Raw genomic sequence first — 21,460 nt, forward strand, 5'->3', positions numbered from 1 at the left:
GTATAAGTATTAGGTGAAAATATCCTGAATTGTAATTTGGAAGTAAATTATTATTACTGAATGTTAACTCTGTGTGTCCAACATTGACTTTAAGCTCTTCTCAGGTGAGAGAACGAGCCAGTGAGCATGTTCCCTTTGCTGTATACAGTATTTTGGAGTACTACACACAGCACATCCTCCCATCAGACTTCTCTGGATATTGACTATTTCCAAACTGTACTAGTTCACAGCAGTTACATGGTTAGTATAATACCATATTATTTGGTGTCACAGATAAAGGGTTTGTCTGTATCAACAGTTGTATTTCTACAACAAAACAAGGTGAAATCTTTTTATGCGCTCAAGGTTGCACACTGTGACAATTAAGACAGATATTGGTGGCATCTTGGCAAATCTGTTCCAAGTGTTTATTTTGAGATAAGTGTCCCTAAGATGCAGGACCTGTGAAGGAACAGGAGAGAGGGAGGAGTATGGACTGCAAAACCACGAAAGCCCCAAATAAATACAACTTAAAATGTGAAAGCTTTCCAATTTCTTTTCAGATTGTGAACGTGTCACGGTTAGTTGGTGTTGATAACCCTGTGGAGCTGATTTATTTTGTGGAGGACCAAGATGGAGAGAGACTGAGTGCTCTGAAGTGCTCAGACCTGATGAACAGAGTGGACATCCAGCGGGCTGCAATCATCCTTGGATACCGCATTGAGGGCACCGTTGCACAGCGTAAGCCCTGTCAAATCCACACTGATGCCAGCAAAGAGAAATGGGAAGGGTGACATTAGCTTTGTAGGTTATGGCATTGCACAGAGCCCAGTGTTGCAGTGTTTTGTTCTTGGAATGCTGCAACCTTGACACTCTTAAATAAATTTTAGCAGCATTGCCGTGAGGTGTGTGTGGTGTTGCTTTGCTTCTTGAAGACTCTGCTGAGCTTGGGGTTGCAAGAGGGTCCTTAAGTCAAGCCTCACTGATTCACTTCAGTGCTTGTGCTAGAAAAGTACTGGGCTAACTAAATACCTGCTTGCTATTTTCATCTCCTCCTGCTAGTCCAGTATTTCTTTACAGTTTATCTTGCTCAGGAGCTCACATAAACTGCAGGATTGTGGAATGGGAGGGCATCTGTGTGAAATTGGTGTTTCCTTTGTCTGAGTAATAGGAGTCAAGTTTAACACAAGTCACTGGTTTTTGTTTGTCTGAATTACTCCTTTGTGAGGGAAAAATATGCACTATTAGTTGAGGCATTTCTTTCCTCCATTGCATATGATAGACCTTATTTTTATTTGTTTCTCCATCAGTAATTTATAAGTAATGTGATCCTTTAATGAGTATAACACAAAAGTAATGTGAGCTTTTATTAGATATACATCAGAATAAATATGACAGGTTATATAGAGTTATGTAATTGCTTTATTCAGAAGGCTTGGTATATGAATAATTTTCAGTAAATAGTGAGGTAGAAGACTCACTCAAAATTCCATGTTATGATTAGGAAAGGAACTTGAAGGTATGTTAAAACAGGAACAGATGGGTATGATCTGCAACATACCTCATTGATATGAATGCTTAATTACCTTTTTTTGTACAATTGCAAGGCATTCTACCACAGGGTATTTTGCCAACAGAACAAGTGGTTGTCTAATTTTTGTTTGCAGAAAGAAAAGAAGAAAATAGTAATGAGTGCACCATCTGGATGTGTTTCTAAACTTTGCCCCTTATTAAAACAGTTGTGTGCAGATAGGTCAGTGACTCATGTCCATCAGCTTAATATCCATTGATGGACTGTAATACTGGTTAGATAGAAATATGAAATAAATTCTCTTTACAGAAATGATGTGTTGAGCAAACTTCATGAATTGTTTATTACTATACATGTTGAAACTTGTCTTTGACACGTCTTTAGAAAGTTGTAAGAGTCATAGAATCATAGAAGTCTTTAAATGCTTATTGGGAGAAACTAGGCAAAAAAAGTTTATAATAGAAAACATAATGTCATACATGAGCTGTCAGATGTATAAAATATAAGAATTATATGTTCCTTTAAGGTCTAAGTTCATAATTAGAGGGACTTTTAGTAAAATACTATATAAAAATAAATGCATATAAATGCTCCTTTTAACTTGAAAACATCTTACCAAGAGCATCAGTTTGATTAGAAATGTATTACCACTCTGGTTTTCAGTCCCGCATCGAACCACTGTGCAAAACAGAGCAAATGAAAGTTGTGTCAGTTCTTTCAGTTTACTTTTTACAAGCATAATCTGTTTGATTACACTCCCCCGTAGTTCTATTTTCTGTTTGGGGTAAAGGATCTGACCCACTGACAACAAAACAGAGAAAATTTAAAAAAAGTAATAACAAAATCCAGAACTGTACCCATGGGGGAGGAGGGTCTTACTAATTTAAACTTGATTGTGATTATTGATGGGGAAGGTAACAAAGTGTATAACTAAAGAGAACGGGCAGCTGATAATACTGCTGAAAGCAGGAAACAGGCAAAAATGTTGAAAAGTTCACCTTATTTTTGTTAGTGATAGTCTTTTTTTTTAGATCCACTTCACTGTTACAGAATGATGTGGCATAAGTGGGTATGCTTTAGTATTTTAAGCACAGGTCTTCAGAAGGTAGGCCAGGACAATCGATCCACCTGCCCCATCTTCCTGAGCATGACATACATTGACTTATAAGTGGTGTGGCATTTCCTGTGATGTGCAGCTGGTTTCTGATAAATTCCTTAACTAGCATTTATAAGAATGTAAAAATACTCAACCTTGAAGTGCTCTCAGTTTAAACTATAACCACATAATGTTGCCATCTTCCTTTTAACTTCACAGCTGTGGAGAAGCTGAAGGAGTCCACTGCAGAGTCACAGAATAGCAACCTCTGGATTATTGTCGGTGTGGCAGTCCCAGTTGCTGTGGTGCTCCTGATTGTTATTATTTTATACTGGAAACTTTGTCGAACAGACAAGCTGGAGTTTCAGCCAGATGCAATGAGCAACATTCAGCAACGACAGAAGGTAAAAGAGGAAGCTGTGCTGAGAGGAGTTTGAGTATTCTGTGCATAAATGAATGTGAGACTCTAGGGAACACCTAGCATCCTTAAGTAGCATGTGTAAACACAGTCTCGGAGCATTCCAGTTTAGAGGGGAAAAAAAAAGGGGGAAGAAGTCCAATGATAGCTGAAGTCAAGAATTCTGTAGTGTTTTATTTATTCTCCCAGGTTTATGGTACTGCATTAGATAGATATATCCTTCTGAAAGGGCACTGAGGCTGAAAGGAACCTTTCTTTATCACTTCATTTCAAGGCTGTGGCTGGAACTGAGTAAGAGGAAATGTATTGAGTCTTGAATCACTGACCTTGTTTTCACAGAAGGATGAATTTTTCTTTGGAGAGCTTCTGCTAACTGAATTTGACAGCTAAACTTCAATATCTGTTCTACTTCGTGCTGTAAATAGAATTTGCTAGAACCTATCCTGACTGCTCCATATTCTGCTGGGGCTCTTGTGCGGCCATTGTGAGAGCCTGTTGCAGGACTAGAACATGAATTAGTGAATCTGCATGGGTGAGTGTTGGAGGACTGGTTAGGATGGTGAGAAATTCAGCACTCAGTCTTTTTCTTTTCCAAGACTGTAAATGTAAACATTTATGATCCAGAATTTTCACAAAGGATGTGTTCAGTAAAAAGAGTAGAAAAGTTCCTGAAAGGATACTTTCTTTTTACAACCAAAGAGAACTGGTCTGTGTGTCAGAAATGTTTATTACTGACTATACCTTCAGAGGCATTATTAAAGGCAAAATAATCTGCCCATGCTAATCCTGTGGTACTGCAGTCATGTTCTTGTACTGTGACGTTATGTTCAGTCATATGGTTTTCTCCATAACAAGCCTTGTCTGTACACCATGCTCTCTTTCAAGATAATTAATGATGTGAAAGATGAGAGAAGCAGAAAGCGGTTGCACTTCCCAAGCAGTCAGAACAAATCAATAGTAACTTCCATGTGTCTTGCAACTGCAGTTGGTGTGTCAGAGTCGAGGTTGGCAACAAGTGATACCCTTTGATGAGCTTCACCCCCTGGTACCTTGTTTCACCTGTGATAATATATAACACAATTCTTTGATAGAAGAAAATCCCCATGGTAGTTTTGCCTAATTTGAGAAGGGTCATACAAAAGAGGCAGGAGAGGTTCATTACCCTTGGTACACTTTCATCGCATACATTTTCAGTACCTCTCTGCTGTCACCTTTTTGCTGTAAAAAAGTGGTTGGGTTGGCTGTAAGGCCAGAAACATCTTTCATAGCATTGCTTTCTTAAGAAAATGGCTCAGTTGTTTTTCCCCACTACTTCCACAATATTCTTCATCTTAATCATTCATGAGTCAGAAGCCTTGAGCTTGTTTGTATGAGAGTCTCATTTTGGTTTGCCCAGGGAGCTGTAACTTTGCCTTCTTCAGGGAAGTTGCTGTAAGCAAACTAGAAAGAACCAGTAAGGACATCTAGTTCAAAACTTTGCACATCAAACAACTGGCAGAGTCTACTTTGCTAACCATTTCTTTCTGTACCCAGAAAAAATGTAGTACTCTGGCTTCCTTAGTAGCAGGCTGTCTTTGGAATTTCTTTGTGTCTTTGAACAGTGGATTGGAATTGCAGGTCAGAACAGGGCACATTTAACAACCACGGAAGACTCCCAGTCACAGCAGCATATGAGTTATTAGGGACATTTGGTCTGATTCTGCCTCTAAAATTGTTGTGTATTCTGTACTTTTTATTAGTGTAAATGCAAAGAAATGTTCAAAGATTCATGTGGTCAGGGATTTAGGTCTGTAAATAAACTCAGTTTAAAAATGGACTCAGGCTCTTCCTTCCTCACCACAACCGCACTTATTTCCATTCACTATTTACAGCACTTGACCTTGGTACTGAAGGATAGCGAAGGCCTGCACTGCATCTGTAAATGGAAAGCTATTTAGGTTAAAGATTTGGGGTTTTCTCTTGGAATCTATATTTCACTGGTAAAAACCATAAAGATGCATTTATGATATGCTGGCTCTTCTGACTCCGTTAATATTTAAAAATAGTAATGTAAATATAGAAATGGAATGTTTAAATATCAGAGTATTTCATTAACATATGTATGACATGTCCATACTGGAAATAGAAGACAATACTTTTCAGCCTTGTAAGAAGTCTATCATGTGTGTTGATGGTAAGAAAAGAAACTGAGATGCTCTTTTCTTGTTCAGCTGAAATCGGATATCATGCTGCACTGGTGGATCTCTAGAGCTATCACCAGTATTTCTTCAGTGTGTCTAATTAGCCATTTTAACATAGCAGATCAGTGGGCAGCATAGTAATCTGTTAGAATTCACAGTAGCAGCCAATAGCAAATTATGTCACCTGTGACTTAAAAGCCTGGAATGAGATTGGAAATGGGGTGAGGGGAAAGCTTGTTTGCTTCATGCTGCTGAGAAAAGACTAAAAAGCTGGTTCCTTGAAACATCGAGTGAGAGAACCTTAGTTACTGTGTGGTAAATGCAGGTTGCATAAGTAAACCGTAAGTTTTGCAGGAGCTTTTTATTCATTGTTTAGAATTGCTCTTACAAAGTACTTTGTATTATTCCCTTTAGAAGAGATGCTTTAAAGACACTACAATTTTTTGCTGGATTCTGTAGCCTCATATGTCATTCTTAGTTAAATGTTTTCTTTCTTCCTTCCTTTCACTTAATTGTTTCTTTCTGGGTTTGAAATTCCTGCACTTTCCCAAAATATTTGGTATGGACTCAGTCAGTGTAAGTTTTAATTTTCTCTGTGTAAAGGTTTACTTTTACAGAGTAGGTATGATTTCTGTGTTTGTATGGCCGCTGTTAAAAGTAGGTCATAAGCTGCATACCCTTAAAGTCTACCTTCTGATGAAGGAAACCAGTTCTGTTCTCTGCTGGCATTCAGACTCTGCATACCTTTGGGCATGCTCTCAGGGTATGACTGCTTGGGTACACCTCGGTGAGGTAAAGATCACCAGGTAGTTGTGTTACACAGCAGTTCAGTCAGACTGGCCAGCATATCATGCCAGCACAGCTATCTTGTATTTGGTCCCTTACCTGCTCTGTGGGTGCCCCTTTAGAATATTTGGGTCACAGTCCCTCCCTCGTGATGGGCAGTGAAGGCATATTTCTTGAGCGGATTTAGTTCTGCGGAAAAATACTTGGGTCCTGCAGCGACAAGTCCATAAAAGATTGCATCGATATTTACGTGCTGTAGCAGCCCTGAAGCTGGGCTTGAGTTCACATTTGCTGCTTGTCCCCACCCTCAAAGCCTGGTCATTCTCAAAGGTAATATGGATAATAGCAAAGGTAATGTTTCTTCTAAGGTGGTGACATGGGCAAGGTAGACCATATAAGGCAAAGGCCTTTTCTCCAGGTTGGATGTACCAACCTGCCAGTTTCTGTTCTCCATCTCTCCTTCAGTTTCATTACAGATTCAGTGTCTTGCAGACAGGATGACACAAGGATCCTCCTTTGAAAGACTCATAATCTTACCTTCTGCAAAGAATCTAGAGGGGGAACCTGAACTCAGACAATATTAAGGGATATTTTACTTCTGGAGAGTTTCAGAAGTCTGCTGCTTCAGTGAATATAAACATAAATATATAGGAGAGAAAATCTTTGTGGGAACGGATGCTAGCAAAACCAGGTTTGATCAGGAAGTATTAAAAAATAAAGGATTTTGAAGGGACACTGATTTGCTAATCCATCCCTCTGTGTCAAAGCAGGATTAACAATACCTGAGAGATATTAGATTTCCTTTTCCATTCTGGAGATTGGATGGGAAAACATGCTTAGATCAAAGTTATTTGTATGGTTTTTAAAATGGGAGTTAAGGAAATGGGAGAGAAGTGAATTTCTGTGCAAGATTCATTGGTCTGTGCAAGGATAATTCTTTTAAAGAGATGGCACTAAGATATTTAAAGGGCACATCAAATATTCATGACTTGTTCTGTAAGACATAGCATCCTCCTGGAAATTCACCTTGATGTGATCTGGGTTGTTGCTCTGGATAAAGATGTCTTTGCCTTAGGAAGTAAAAAGATGCACAAGTGGCATTTTTAGATAACAGAATTTTTTTTCTTGCCATTCCCTTTATACACCACAGCATTGTCCCAGCCTGAGCTTTTTTCCCTGCAAAGAACCTGTGGCTTTTGTGGGCAACTGAATTTTTGCCATTGGTTATTTTTCTTCAGGAAAAACTGGATAAATTTCTTTATTGCCCAAGCCATTGTTCTGCTTTGTGCTGGGCCTCAAATGTTTGTGTACAAAAACACTTTCCTCTTCCCCAGAGACCAAAAGAAACATTTTGCATGTCATCTGTAACGGAAACAATATTTTTTTTATTGACAATATTATAGTCAGCAATATTCTTTCTTTCTCTATGGACACCCAGAAATTAACATGGAACCTAGTTCACTAGGGAATTGGGTTTCCCTGCTGTGTGCAAGCATTTGAAGAAAAATGTCAAATCCCTTCCTAGGACTCCATAGAGGTAGTTTCAGTTACTCAGGGAAAGGCTCCTGGCCCTAATGACAAGAGCTTGGCACCTGTGGACAAGCTAATTGGCAGTTTATGTAGAAAGTCTTGGATGTTCTTCTGCAAATGCTGGGCAAGCTGAAGTCATTGCCTTTGCAGTGCCAGCTTTGAGTGGCTTGCTCTGTTCCATGTTTTTCCAAGGCCACATCCTAAATCCCTAGGGGGAAAATGCCTACTTCTCCAGTCAGAAATCACTCCTCTCTAGAGCCCTCTGCATGCCACTGTGGTTTTAGAGGCTGGACATGCCTTTCTGGCTCAGTGTCCTTTCTGTGTGGGAGAGGTGGAGTGGGCTGGTCCCCAAAAAGCCTTGGACAAAGCATTCCGCACCACACCTTCTCCTTCAGTGGTAGCACAGGTCGTGCCAGAGCTGAAGGGCTGCTGGGTTGCACTGTGTGCCAGCAAACCTCAGCTAAGGTGTCATCATCACCTGGGGACTGTTACCAGCCCTTGTGTGTCTGCTTTAATCCACACTGCTCCTGGCAGGCAGCCAGCCCTCCATGTGCTGCTCACGGTTACAGGTAATGAGTCGTGCCTTCTGCAAGGTGTCGCAGAGGCACTTGTGTGGATTTTTATTTCCCCCCCCAAGCAGGAATATCTGCTATCGAAATGTCATGTGTCAGGTGTAACTTTACACCTCTGAATTGAGAGTTTTGCTTATTATTGTGTATTCAGTAGACTGTCTCTTGGATGTTCCCAGGATCAGAGGCCAGCCCTGCTGGAGGCTAAGTACTAGGCTTCTGCTCCTGATATAAAGAATTCTTGTGATGTTTTGACATCCTGTAACGCTTTTGTTCATCTGTATAATGTTGAGGCAACAGTTCTGCATTGCAGAAAAATTCCAGTCAAAAGAGACTCATGTTAAGAAAGGCAGCTGACACCAATCTTACAAAAACTACTTGAAAACTGACATGAGTTTATGCAAGAGATTCATGTCTGTCTGCTGTTTGCATAACAAATATCATTCATTTCTAATAGCAACCTTGACTAACTATCCAAACTGTTGTCTATTTTGGGATGGCATATAGGTTCTGCTTCAGAGTCAATAGCTGGATTCTAACAAGGAATGCAGTATTGAACATCCTAATTACATCTCAACAATGCATTCTCTTGTGGCAATTCCTCTGAAAGAGCTCCTTTGTAGTAACTCTTCTTCTGCGGTGGGGATTAACTATTCACAAATGGTAGAAATAAAATACCACGCTTAGATACACTGCTTATACCAATAGGTATAAAAAGTAAAATGTCTCCATCTGCTTTCTTACAAAGATTTGAGTTTCTGTCTTGAGATCAGACCAAAAGGCCAGCTAGCCCAGCTGCCAAAAGAAGAAGCTCATAGAAGGGGAGAAGGATAGGGCAAGTACATGTGATGCCTTCACATGAGTAACTCTTCAGCCTCCAGTTGTTTTGGCTCAAGGACTTTCTCTGCAAGTTATTAAGTAATCCTCAACAGATTTCTTTTCCATGAATTTATTTGGTCTTTCTGAACACATTTGAGCTGCTGACAGAGATTTCCACAGCATGTTACATGAAGAACCACATCATCTTGGTTCATCTTGCTTTTGTCCTGCTTCTTCTTTGTCTTCTGTGATGCCCCCTGGTCCTTGTATTGAAGGGGACAGTGAACAGCTGATTCCTAGGCACTTGATCCTTGCCAATCCTGACTACAGATCTGTCATATTCCCACCTCCATTATCTCTTTTTCTAATCAGAAGAGTCCCAGTGTTCTTATCCCTTCTTTTGAACTGGCTTTTGAACCTTTGAAAAATCTGAGCACTTTCTAATTATTTTCCATCATTTTTGAAAGGGGAAGAGTAGAACTGAATATGCTATTGAAAATGTTGGTGACCCGTTGATTTATAGTGGCATTTATATAGTGGTTCCTTTTAAAAAGAAGTTAAACAAAAATAATCCATTTTCAAGATATGGATAAAGTTTATACCATCCTAAACATAATTAACCTCTGAGACCTGCTTAATACTGGGAAAATAAATTCTGTCTCTCCTGATGAAAGATAAGAGACTCTACCATAGGATTTAGCTGGTTTGAGGACAAGGAAATGCACCAACATTAAATCATTGTTGCCTAAGGTTTTGATATTGCTCCTCACTTGTAGTTTCATTTCAACAAGCAAAATGCTTTTACAGTATATGCGAATGTACTTTCTTTCTGTGTGCATTAAACCTTTTTTTAGGCATATAAATGTGTTTGAGTTATTGAGCCCAACAAAATACCAGCATAAAAAAATAAGCTAAAATCGCTGACCTATGCTCTGTGTTGGAAGTCTGTTAGCACTTTTCTCACTTATTTGCAGAGAGGATGTGTTTCTAGACTGTTGTAAATGTATGAATGTATTATTTTGCTTTGCCTGCTTAGAAAAGAGTTCCCTTAATTTATAACTTTTTATATGTTGTGCTACCTTTCTTAGAGGTTGCAGCTGGTGTTGGAGTTGTGTACATGGCCTTAGAGGAGGAATTGTCTAACATAACTTATGGGCACAAGACTGGTGAAACTGAGACACAGCAGGGACCTTTCTATCCTACAAAGTTGCCAGGCTTTTTCTAACTTACTCCTGGCACTTTCATCCAACCAGTGTGCAAAGGAACCTCACCAAACCATGATTAAGATAGTATCCACCCAGCGGCATTTCTGTCTGAGAGGGAAAGCTAAAACTGTATGTGATTCAGAAACAAAATTCTGCCTGTTAGAGCAGTTATCTCAGCAGCCTGTGGGCATATATTTACTCAGAGTTATGGGCTTTCAACAACATGATCCCTCTTGTATTTTGTGAAATTTACTGAGCTGTCGTGATGATATTAGTGTGCCAGGAAGAAATGCACAAAGGAGAAGAAGAGGGATGATGAAAATCCGTGAGAAGAATCTGTCTTAAGAAGAACAGGTGTCTTGAGAATTTCAGGCTTTATAAAGTTCTGTAAGTTTGGGAGTTTCTTTATTTGTTTTTAATCCTACTCCAGAAGCAAAATTCCTGAGGTGGTATTTTTTGTGGGATTCCTGGTTTAGTTACTGTTTGTTTGGTGGTAAGCAGTAGCACACAGTTTTGACTTTTCAGAGAAGGAAAGGAGGACCAGGGCTGTACATGAGCTGGTTCTGGTTTTCTGTGCCAGTGCTGTCTATACAGTGTGCTGCTTTTTGCCAACTTGGTGGGAGAAACCGGAGAAACTCTAAGCATATTCCTTCTCCACTAGGACATGTTTGCTCAACTGCTTCACCTGTTCCCAGAAATGGTGACAGTTGACTGAAGTGCTGTTGTGATAACAAATGAGACATAATTTGTATAGGAGGTACTTGGTCCAAGACAAAAAATAGGCAGCATTTTGAATGTGCAATGTCTTTTTTGTCTCTCAGAACTCAAAATTCTGCTTCTGTTTGAGATGGAGCTTGTCATAGGAGGCACAGACTAACAGGAGGGTGATGGTGTCCCACCTAAGAGTAACCTGCTATTGCAGATGTGCTTCTTTTTACATGCATACAATGTTACCGAGTGAAGGTATTAAAATTAAAGATGTTTTTGTTTTGGTCCGTAGAAGTATTTCCTAAAACAGCAGCAGTGAAGGACCCTTCTGCACATTTCTCAGTGGTACTTAGTGGGTTTTTTTAGAAGTACACCAGGAAAGAGTTTGTGCTAATGCATAAATGGGTTGTATCATATCCCACTTCATAAATAGTGCATGAAAAGACCTTGAGAGATACGAATGGGTCTTTTTTCAGTATTTTGAGGGTGCCTGTGGTGTCTGAACTGTCCTATGTGATCTTCTAAAAGGCTTTTTTCATCAACGAAGGTTTTTTGAGTCTTTAATTCAGATATGCATTATTGTTACTGAATCACGTGTATAATTTGTATGCATACTTTACAGGCAGTCCCAGGCTGTGATCACAAAGAGGTTTATGCTGAAGGAGAGCAATGTAAACAAAACCACAGAGGTTATACTTATGTGTATAAGGAAGGATATGCAGGAATGAGAATAGAAGAATGAGCTGAATAGGAAAATGAGACCATGAAAGGTGAATGTGCCTTAGTACTTCTAAATTCTTATTTATTGGTAGGTCTTTTAAATACCTGATGGGGTGGTGACTGCAAACAATATGGATGAATGATCCTCAAGGGAGAAAAATGCAGGTGACTTTTTGGATGAGAGAGATAGATACCTGGTGAAAAAAAGAGTTACAATTAAAAGACCCTACCAAGCATACAAGCAGCTGCAAATAATTATCTTTTCTGGTGCATCATGAGAGTAATGCAATGGATTCACACTACCCCATGCTATGATGCCCTGGGAAGATGGAGAAGGGTTTGGTGATGTGAACCTCTGGCTGTGAACACAGTTGACGATGTTAAATAGGTTTAAGCTGTCCTAAATCACACTGACTTATATCTTCAACCCACATTAAGAACAGTGATTTTAATTGTCTTGCTGTGTTGAAGCTAGTAGACTTGAAAGCATTTTTTTTTTTGCTGTAAAGTTTCTTCATCCTGTAACGTTCCATGTGCTAGCATGGTAGTCAGGTCATAAGTCAGCAGGACTTCTTTACAGGGTTCCCTGCCCTCTTCACAGGTTATGTAACAACACTGAAGTACGTGCTTAGCTCCTTTACTTCCTTTGAAATGTATTTTAACAGCCTCTGCTCGATGCATCTGGCTCTACAAGGAAAAAAGACAAGGCCATGTTATAAAAATCAGTAGAAAATTGTCTTAATACATAATTCTTCATATTACATCCAAATTCAAATGCTGCTTGTACGAACTACAGGAAGAATACTGAATAAGTGTATTTCTTCTCTTCTGCTTTCTGCTGAAATTATTCACTGACCTGTATGTGCAGTATTTGCTTTCTTGAGAAAACAGATTGTTGGCATTCCTGGTGTGTCTCTGCATCTAGCAAAACAATATATTGGCAACTAGTTTGTATTTCTGTGACTTAAACAGCACTGACATTGTTATCGGCTTTTATAGAATAAGTCTTGACTGAGTGCACAGATTTGTAGGTTTCTGCAGAAATTATTTGACTTTTCTATGAATTGAGTTTCAAATACTGGTTTGGTTGTTGTGTTTTTTGTTATTTTTTTTTCATTCAGTATGTGACAGTAGAATTAGAACACTGTCTTGACTTACCAGTTTGAAATCATCTTCCCCTTAGATTTTGGCAGATTCTGCATTTGTATAGTAGTAATTCCTTATGAATGCAGTAATTTAGACATGTTCATTTTGGTGGTAAGCTTCAGAGTTGATTATCTTTCCCCTTTCACGAGTATATAAAGGTAAATGAAAACCTCTAACAGCTTACATTTAAAACAAGGAATCTTCACCAAGACTGGTTTTGTGTAGTCTTGGGTAAACACACTTGAGGCTGATGGAAAGATGCTCATTTTTGACACCTGGCCACGTAACAGTATCATTACAACTCTGCTCTTAAGAAGATACTTCATTCTTTTCTTGGTTGTGCTTAATTTATGAGTAGTAGATGACTACACATGGTATTACAAGTACTGGTCCACCTGTTACACTTACATAACTTTGATATAAAGAAAAGAAAGAATGCAGCAGGTAGCAATTAAAATTTGTAATGAAATGTAGGTAATATCTTCAGTCTGTAATAACATTATTTATTCATTTCACTGAGTCTTGAAGGTCTGACCAGAAAGCAGAGTTGTGTTTCAATGTCCTTCAGGCACTTTTCACTGAAAATGGGGATTTTGGAAGTTATCAGTTCTCAGTTAAAAGTCATAATGTTGTCATGGTCTATGAGGAGAGGTGACAGGAGCATAGATTTTTTGCTTTAAGAATATAAAGTAAGTCTATCAACATTGTTTCTACAGTAGTAATCCTATTAGCATTTATAGTTCTCAAATCATAGATATTTTTAATAAGTGATTTTATCAAGTTTTTTATTGAGAACTTTTTTCATATTCAGTCATGTATCATGTTTTCTATGTATGGTCGAATTTTTCTATCATGTTTTTTAGTTCATAAGCTCAAACATGTATATACACACGTGTACACAGTCTCTCATGCTATTTTACATATTGGCTGGAGCTGGTAGTGCCAGCTTACAGGGTTTTGAGCAGGAAATACCTAGAAATGTTATTTGGTTGTACAGAACTCTGCATGACTTGAATCATTCAGGCCAAAGTCTTCCATTCAAGGATCAGTTTCGTGCTCAAACCTTAAGATGATAAGAAGAGTTTGGTTTTCAAAGAACAAGGTTAAAAGAAAATAAAGTGCTCTGTCCAAATTTTAAAAATTGTCTTGGAGAAGCTCTAGTGCATACTCTCAGCCTTAGGGAGATATATTCTCGGCAGGGTGGGGAAGAAAAGAGGACCAGAAGGTTGTTTAGTGTGAGGGAAATGCTTTTGTCGATTCTACAGGGAATTGCCTGTTTCTGACTTCGGTTTTAAACCTTTAGAAAATTGTTTACATGGGGTTGACAGAGACTTATGAGAGATTTGCAGTTAAATTCTCATAGGATTACACCTGTTCTGTGCATGTAAGGTCTGTAGAGCTGTACCAAAAGCTGAGAGGTTTTTTTCTCTGCTGCTGTACACAGAGATTGTTATGACACCAAGTATTAAAACAATAAGGAGTGTTGAGCCTTGGGTACTTCGATACTATCAACTGGAATGGGGAGCCGGCAGAGATAGAGAAGGACAAGAGAGTGGGGTAGAGAGAATGCTTCTGCCTGGCAAGGAAGAGTAGGATCAGATGAGGAGTTTACCTGGCTGCAACTTTAGGAAAATACAGCCATATGTTCTATAAAGGCTGAGATGGTGATACCTGAGACTGGCGAATCCTCTGTTGCTCAGCAAGTGTCCATGAAACCCATTGGCCAAATCTCAACCATCCTAGCTGCAAACATGCATAAAAGAATACATCCCTTCTTGTCTTGCATCCCCTCCTCCTTTCACTATATTTGCCAGCTGCTGCTTGAAAGGAGATGGGTATCCTGGTCCTACAAATAACATTCTTACATTCTGCCCAACCTTGCCTAATAGCAGAAGACTCAGCCTATGCCAAGGATCCCACAGGGTGAGAGAAAGCAAGAGGGTTCCTGTGGAAGAACTGAATTTATAGCTTTGTGACTCAAGACTCTTGCAATGCCTGGGCATGAGAGGATTCAGTTGTGATTGTTCAGATGAACTTAACTTTCATTTCTTATAGTCTGATTGCTGGTCTTTACAATACTGTCAGCCTCTTAATTCAGCTTCTGTGTGGTCTGTCTGCAGATAAACATTTGTTGCGTGCATATGCTGTGGTATATGTACATGTGCACATAAATATATCTGTTCCCATAGCTGTGCTTAAATGAAAGGTTATGCTAGACTGCAGCTAGGAATAAGACTATTTGAAGTTAAAAGATTAAAATTTTATATTTTTGTATTTTGCTTTACTCCCCTACATGTTTACAAACTCAATATGCTGGAGTTGAAATGCATGCTTCAGATATGCAACAGTCTTAGTAAAACAGTATGTCTCGGTTTGAGGGGAAAAACCAAAATGTTTTACCCACAAGCAGGGGAGGGGCCTCCTCCTCAATAATCACACCACTCTTTATCAAATTTAAGAAAAGGAATTTTAATACAAGAAGGATAACTGCTATATATATATATATATATATATGTAAACAGACTAGTGCAACCCACTTCCCCAACACCATAAGAGAAAAGAAGAAAAAAAAAAAACAACAACAACAAAACCCAGCAGGTTTTCCTCCGGGAGAAAAGGTTATACTTAAGTGTCCTTGTCACAGCCCGCTGGCTGCAGGGTGAGTTTCAGTCCCTCTCCAGCGAAACAGACGAGCAGTGGGCTTTCAGATGGACTCAGTCTCTTCCCCCTGTGTTCCCCGTCCAAGAAGCAGAAAAGGTACGAGCAACCAGCAGCAAATCCAAGGCAGGTAGCAGCACGGCAGGAAAAAGTAATCCGAAGTAGGCAGCGGCAAGACAGCCAGGGAAAACCCCAGCAGTAACCAGCAGGGCAGCCTGCCTCCTTGGAGCCCCCACTCCCCCGTTCCGCCGAGCCAAGACTGAGGAGAATATCCAAAAAAAAAACCCAAAAGAGACAAACCTGCCCCCACCCCAGCGATCACAGTTAACTGCTTCTTTTGTTAACCGCTGGCCTGGGCAGTTAAGTGGCAGGGGAGAGAATTTACATAATAATCCCAAACTACAACATTATCCACCCCTAAATTCTCTTCCATGCCGATACTCTACATTAAACTTAAATTTTCTTTCAAATAATTAAGTGTTTACAAATACAGTAATATGAGTCGTTTACCCAGAGATAAGTTCCCCTTGAGGTACACATCGTGTCTCTCCATCTTCCTGCATCACCCACCAGGTGGAACCAGATCCTTGAGCAAAGACAACCCCACGAATGGGTTTGCCTTTGCCTGAGGCAGGGTTGATCCAGACTGTTTTCCCTAGCATACCTCTCAGGTGTATTACAGGGACTTTGTCTCCATCTACAGTGTGAAGGGGTTCTGATTGGGCAGGACCGGCTCGATTGACAGAGCCTCTAGTGTTGACTAGCCATGTAGCCTTTGCTAAGTGTTGATCCCAGTGTTTGAAAGTCCCTCCACCCAACGCCTTCAAAGTGGTTTTCAACAGTCCATTACACCGCTCAACTTTCCCGGCAGCTGGTGCATGGTAGGGGATATGATACACCCACTCAATGCCATGTTCTCTCGCCCAGGTAGCAACTAAGCTGTTTTTGAAATGAGTTCCATTATCTGACTCAATTCGTTCTGGGGTGCCATGTCGCCACAGCACTTGTTTTTCCAGGCCTAGGATGGTGTTCCGAGCAGTGGCGTGAGGCACTGGGTGTGTCTCCAGCCACCCTGTGGTTGCTTCCACCATGGTGAGCACATAGCGCTTGCCTTGGCGGGTCTGTGGCAGTGTGATGTAGTCAACCTGCCAGGCCTCCCCGTACTTATACTTATCCCAGCGTCCACCATACCACAGGGGCTTCACTCTCTTAGCCTGCTTAATGGCAGCACATGTCTCGCAGTCGTGGATAACCTGAGAGATAATGTCCATGGTTAAATCCACCCCTCGGTCTCGTGCCCATTTATAAGTGGCATCTCTGCCCTGATGGCCCGAGGCATCATGGGCCCATCGAGCCAAGAACAGCTCTCCCTTGTGCTGCCAGTCCAGATCTGTCTGTGATACTTTCACTTGCGCAGCTCGGTCTGCCTGTTGGTTGTTGAGATGTTCCTCATTGGCCCGATTTTTGGGCACGTGTGCGTCTACGTGGCGGACTCTCACAATCAGCTTCTCTACTCGGGTGGCAATATCTTGCCATATATCGGCAGCCCAGATGGGTTTCCCTCTGCGTTTCCAATTGGTTTTCTTCCATCGGTCTAACCATCCCCAGAGAGCATTGGCCACCATCCATGAGTCGGTGTAGAGGTAAAGCTTTGGCCATTTCTCTCGTTCAGCAATGTCCAGGGCCAACTGCACGGCTTTAAGCTCTGCAAACTGACTCGACCCACCTTCTCCTTCAGTGGCTTCTGCAACTTGTCGTGTGGGACTCCATACAGCTGCTTTCCATTTGCGATTAGTCCCTACAATGCGACAGGAGCCATCGGTGAAGAGGGCGTAGCGTATTTCCTCTTTTGGCAATTGATTGTATGGTGGAGCTTCTTCCGCACGTGTCACCTGCTCTTCCTCTTCATCTGCTAGACCAAAATTTTCACCTTCAGGCCAGTTTGTGATGATTTCCAGGATCCCAGGGCGATTTGATTTTCCTATACGGGCGCGCTGCGTAATCAGGGCAATCCACTTGCTCCAGGTAGCATCAGTGGCGTGATGTGTAGAGGCAGCCTGTCCTGACAACATCCACTTCAGCACTGGTAGTCGAGGTGCCAGAAACAGCTGTGCTTCTGTGCCAATCACCTCTGAGGCGGCTTGGACTCCTTCATAGGCGGCTAGGATCTCTTTCTCTGTGGGGGTATAGTTGGCTTCAGATCCTCTGTAGCCTCGGCTCCAGAATCCAAGTGGTCGGCCTCGAGTCTCACCAGGCACCTTCTGCCAAAGGCTCCAAGACAGGCCATTATTCCCGGCGGCGGAGTAGAGCATGTTCTGTACGTCTGGTCCTGTCCTGACTGGTCCAAGGGCTACAGCCTGAGCAATCTCATGCTTGATCTGGTCAAAGGCTTGTTGCTGCTCAGGGCCCCAGTGGAAATCATTCTTCTTACGGGTTACCAAGTAGAGAGGGCTTACGATCTGACTGTATGCTGGGATATGCATCCTCCAGAACCCTATGGCACCCAGGAAGGCTTGTGTTTCCTTTTTGCTGGTAGGTGGAGACATTGCTGTGATCTTATTGATGACTTCTGTTGGAATCTGACGGCGTCCATCCTGCCACTTCACTCCCAGGAACTGGATCTCTTGGGCTGGTCCCTTAACCTTACTCCGTTTGATGGCAAAGCCAGCTCCCAAAAGGATCTGGATGATTTTCTCTCCTTTCTGAAAAACCTCTTCTGCTGTGTCCCCCCACACAATGATGTCATCAATGTATTGCAGGTGTTCTGGAGCCTCACCCTTCTCCAGTGCAGTCTGGATCAGTCCATGACAGATGGTGGGACTGTGTTTCCACCCCTGGGGTAGTCGGTTCCAGGTGTACTGCACGCCCCTCCAGGTGAAAGCAAACTGTGGCCTGCACTCTGGTGCCAGAGGAATGGAGAAGAACGCATTAGCAATGTCAATAGTGGCATACCACTTTGCTGCCCTGGACTCCAGTTCATACTGGAGCTCCAGCATGTCCGGCACAGCGGCACTCAGCGGTGGGGTAACTTCATTCAAGCCACGATAGTCCACAGTCAATCTCCATTCTCCATCAGACTTATGCACAGGCCAGATGGGGCTGTTGAAGGGTGAGTGGGTTTTGCTGACCACCCCTTGGCTCTCCAGTTCACGGATCATCTTATGGATGGGGATCACAGCATCACGGTTCGTTCGGTATTGCCGACGGTGCACTGTCGTGGTGGCAATTGGCACTTGCTGTTCCTCAACTTTCAACAGTCCAACAGCAGAAGGACTTTCTGAGAGACCTGGCAATGAGTTCAATTGTTCAATCCCTTCTGTCTGTACAGTGGCTATTCCAAAAGCCCATCTATGCCCCTTTGGGTCCTTAAAATATCCATTCCTGAGGTAGTCAATGCCCAGGATACATGGGGCGGCTGGACCAGTCACAATGGGGTGTTTCTGCCAATCTCTCCCTGTCAAGCTCACTTCAGCTTCTAGCACAGTCAACTCTTGAGATCCCCCTGTCACCCCAGAAATAGAAATAGTTTCTGAGCCCACATGTCCTGATGGCATTAATGTGCATTGAGCGCCAGTATCAACCAAAGCCTTATACTTTTGTGGGTCTGATGTACCAGGCCATCGAATCCACACAGTCCAATAGACACGGTTGTCCCGTGCCTCTACCTGGCTAGAGGCAGGGCCCCTCTAACACTGATCCTGGTCATAGCGGTCAGAACCTTTTCTCGATGAGTACACCTGGGAGGTGCCCTCCTGTGGGTCAGATTCTTGCCCGTGGGAAACTGGGACTGCACTTACTCTCACTGACCTTCTTCCATTCTCCTTCAGTTCTTGTACTCGGGCTGCAAGGGCACGGGTGGGTTTCCCATCCCACCGTCCCATGTCTTCTCCATGTTTGGCCAGGAAGTACCACATCTCAGTTCGTGAGGTCTGTCCACTTCCTCTGGCTGGGGGGCGTCTGGCTCTGACTTCAGAGGTTCTCATTCGCACTGGTGCCACTTGGAGACTTTCCCTAATTTCCTCTCTGATCGCTTTTACCTCTGCAGGCAGCGTCTTGAGACTCTCAACCAATGTCTCTACAGCAGAAATACGGGCCTGCATTGGGCTGTGGGTCATGCTTTCATATATCCGGAGCTTATTTGCTACTGCGCCCACTGTTTCATGGTTCTCTTCCCTATACATGGATGCCAGGAAATCGGTGTATTCAGCTGGCCCCGAGCGTGAAAGGTCCCACCACATATGTGGTGTGCATCTGACCTTGTCAGGGTCATTATTGGCTTGCCCACCTCTTCCAAAAAGCACGTCCATCATTGCCATCTCCCTCAGACGTAAAATTCCTTCTTCCATCGTCTTCCAAGTCTTCCTAATATGACGTTCCTGCAGGATTTCTCTATAAACAAACTTCTCTCTTACACTCGTTAGAAGTCGTGCCCAGAGTGAAAGGGGCTTTGATTCCCTCACGAACACCTGTTCAATAGCCACGTCCTGGGCCAGAGCCCCCAAAAACCTGGCTTCAGCACCATCCAGTTGTAAGGTTTCACCCATAAGGTCCCAAACTCGGATCAACCAAGTCAGGATGGGCTCACCCGGGTGTCGAGCAATGTCTTTCCGCAAACTACGGAGATTATCAAATGACAATGACTCAGTGATGATCTCAGGCTCTGGGTCTGCTTGCTGTGGAGGTGCAGCAGCCCCCTCATCGTCTGCTGGATGGTCTAATTTGGTCTTATATTTCCTTTTCTGAATAGGGGCAACTTCCATAGGCTTGGCCTGTCCTCCTGGTTTAGCCTCATCCTTTTCTCCCTTCACTGTGGCATCAGGGGTTTTATTCTCTCGCTTTTCCCCCTTCACTGGGCTAGGTTTCTGAATGCATTCTGGAAAAACCCTGGCCCTACCTTCAAACATTCTGTAAGCCGCAGGGATACAACCTTGCAGAAAAACCATAAAGAGCAAGATATCTCTGGCATCCAGGGAGAATTTAAACATCTCAAAAGCTGTTGTAGCAGACTTGAATGGGGAATGGACAAAGGGTTGGGAGAAGAGATTCCCCTTTGTTCCTTCCCAAGGGTCCGTACTATTATCACTGAATCCCCAGAGGTAGCAGCTTAGGTTGCGGCAGGAAAACAGCCTGGAGAGCACCACCCACATGACATCCAAAGGCATCGAATTCATGGCACCATAAATCCAGAGTAAGAACTCAATAATAATTGCGGCTATTTGAGTTTTGCTCATTGATTTGTTGATAAGACTTAAACCTGCCGCTCCTTTTGGCATGAATTTGTACCAACAAAAAGCCAATATATTATACAGGATGGTCCTGATGAACCCTAAGCTCAAGACCCACATGGTGCCACAAAATAGCAGTTATCCTTCTTTGTTTACAAGCCCCACACGTTGGGCGCCAAGAAATGTCTCGGTTTGAGGGGAAAAACCAAAATGTTTTACCCACAAGCAGGGGAGGGGCCTCCTCCTCAATAATCACACCACTCTTTATCAAATTTAAGAAAAGGAATTTTAATACAAGAAGGATAACTGCTATATATATATATATATATGTAAACAGACTAGTGCAACCCACTTCCCCAACACCATAAGAGAAAAGAAGAAAAAAAAAAAACAACAACAACAAAACCCAGCAGGTTTTCCTCCGGGAGGAAAGGTTATACTTAAGTGTCCTTGTCACAGCCCACTGGCTGCAGGGTGAGTTTCAGTCCCTCTCCAGCGAAACAGACGAGCAGTGGGCTTTCAGATGGACTCAGTCTCTTCCCCCTGTGTTCCCCGTCCAAGAAGCAGAAAAGGTACGAGCAACCAGCAGCAAATCCAAGGCAGGCAGCAGCACGGCAGGAAAAAGTAATCCGAAGTAGGCAGCGGCAAGACAGCCAGGGAAAACCCCAGCAGTAACCAGCAGGGCAGCCTGCCTCCTTGGAGCCCCCACTCCCCCGTTCCGCCGAGCCAAGACTGAGGAGAATATCCAAAAAAAAAACCCAAAAGAGACAAACCTGCCCCCACCCCAGCGATCACAGTTAACTGCCTCTTTTGTTAACCGCTGGCCTGGGCAGTTAAGTGGCAGGGGAGAGAATTTACATAATAATCCCAAACTACAACACAGTATTAGT

The 21,460-nt window shown here is 42.3% G+C and overlaps 1 protein-coding gene across 5 annotated transcripts in view; it reads left to right on the forward strand.

Annotated features, from left to right (window-relative positions):
- KIAA1549 (KIAA1549 ortholog) overlaps positions 1-21,460 on the forward strand; it is a 159,103-nt gene that overhangs the window by 102,502 nt on the left and 35,141 nt on the right. For all 5 annotated transcript variants that reach the window (XM_071551096.1, XM_071551098.1, XM_071551097.1 and 2 more), the window contains exons 9-10: positions 543-720; positions 2,826-3,010. In XM_071551096.1, coding sequence (XP_071407197.1) covers positions 543-720; positions 2,826-3,010 — 363 coding nt within the window. The remainder of the gene's footprint in view (positions 1-542; positions 721-2,825; positions 3,011-21,460) is intronic.

The sequence above is a fragment of the Pithys albifrons genome, chromosome 3 (genome assembly GCF_047495875.1).
Source record: "Pithys albifrons albifrons isolate INPA30051 chromosome 3, PitAlb_v1, whole genome shotgun sequence".
Lineage (NCBI taxonomy): Eukaryota > Metazoa > Chordata > Aves > Passeriformes > Thamnophilidae > Pithys > Pithys albifrons.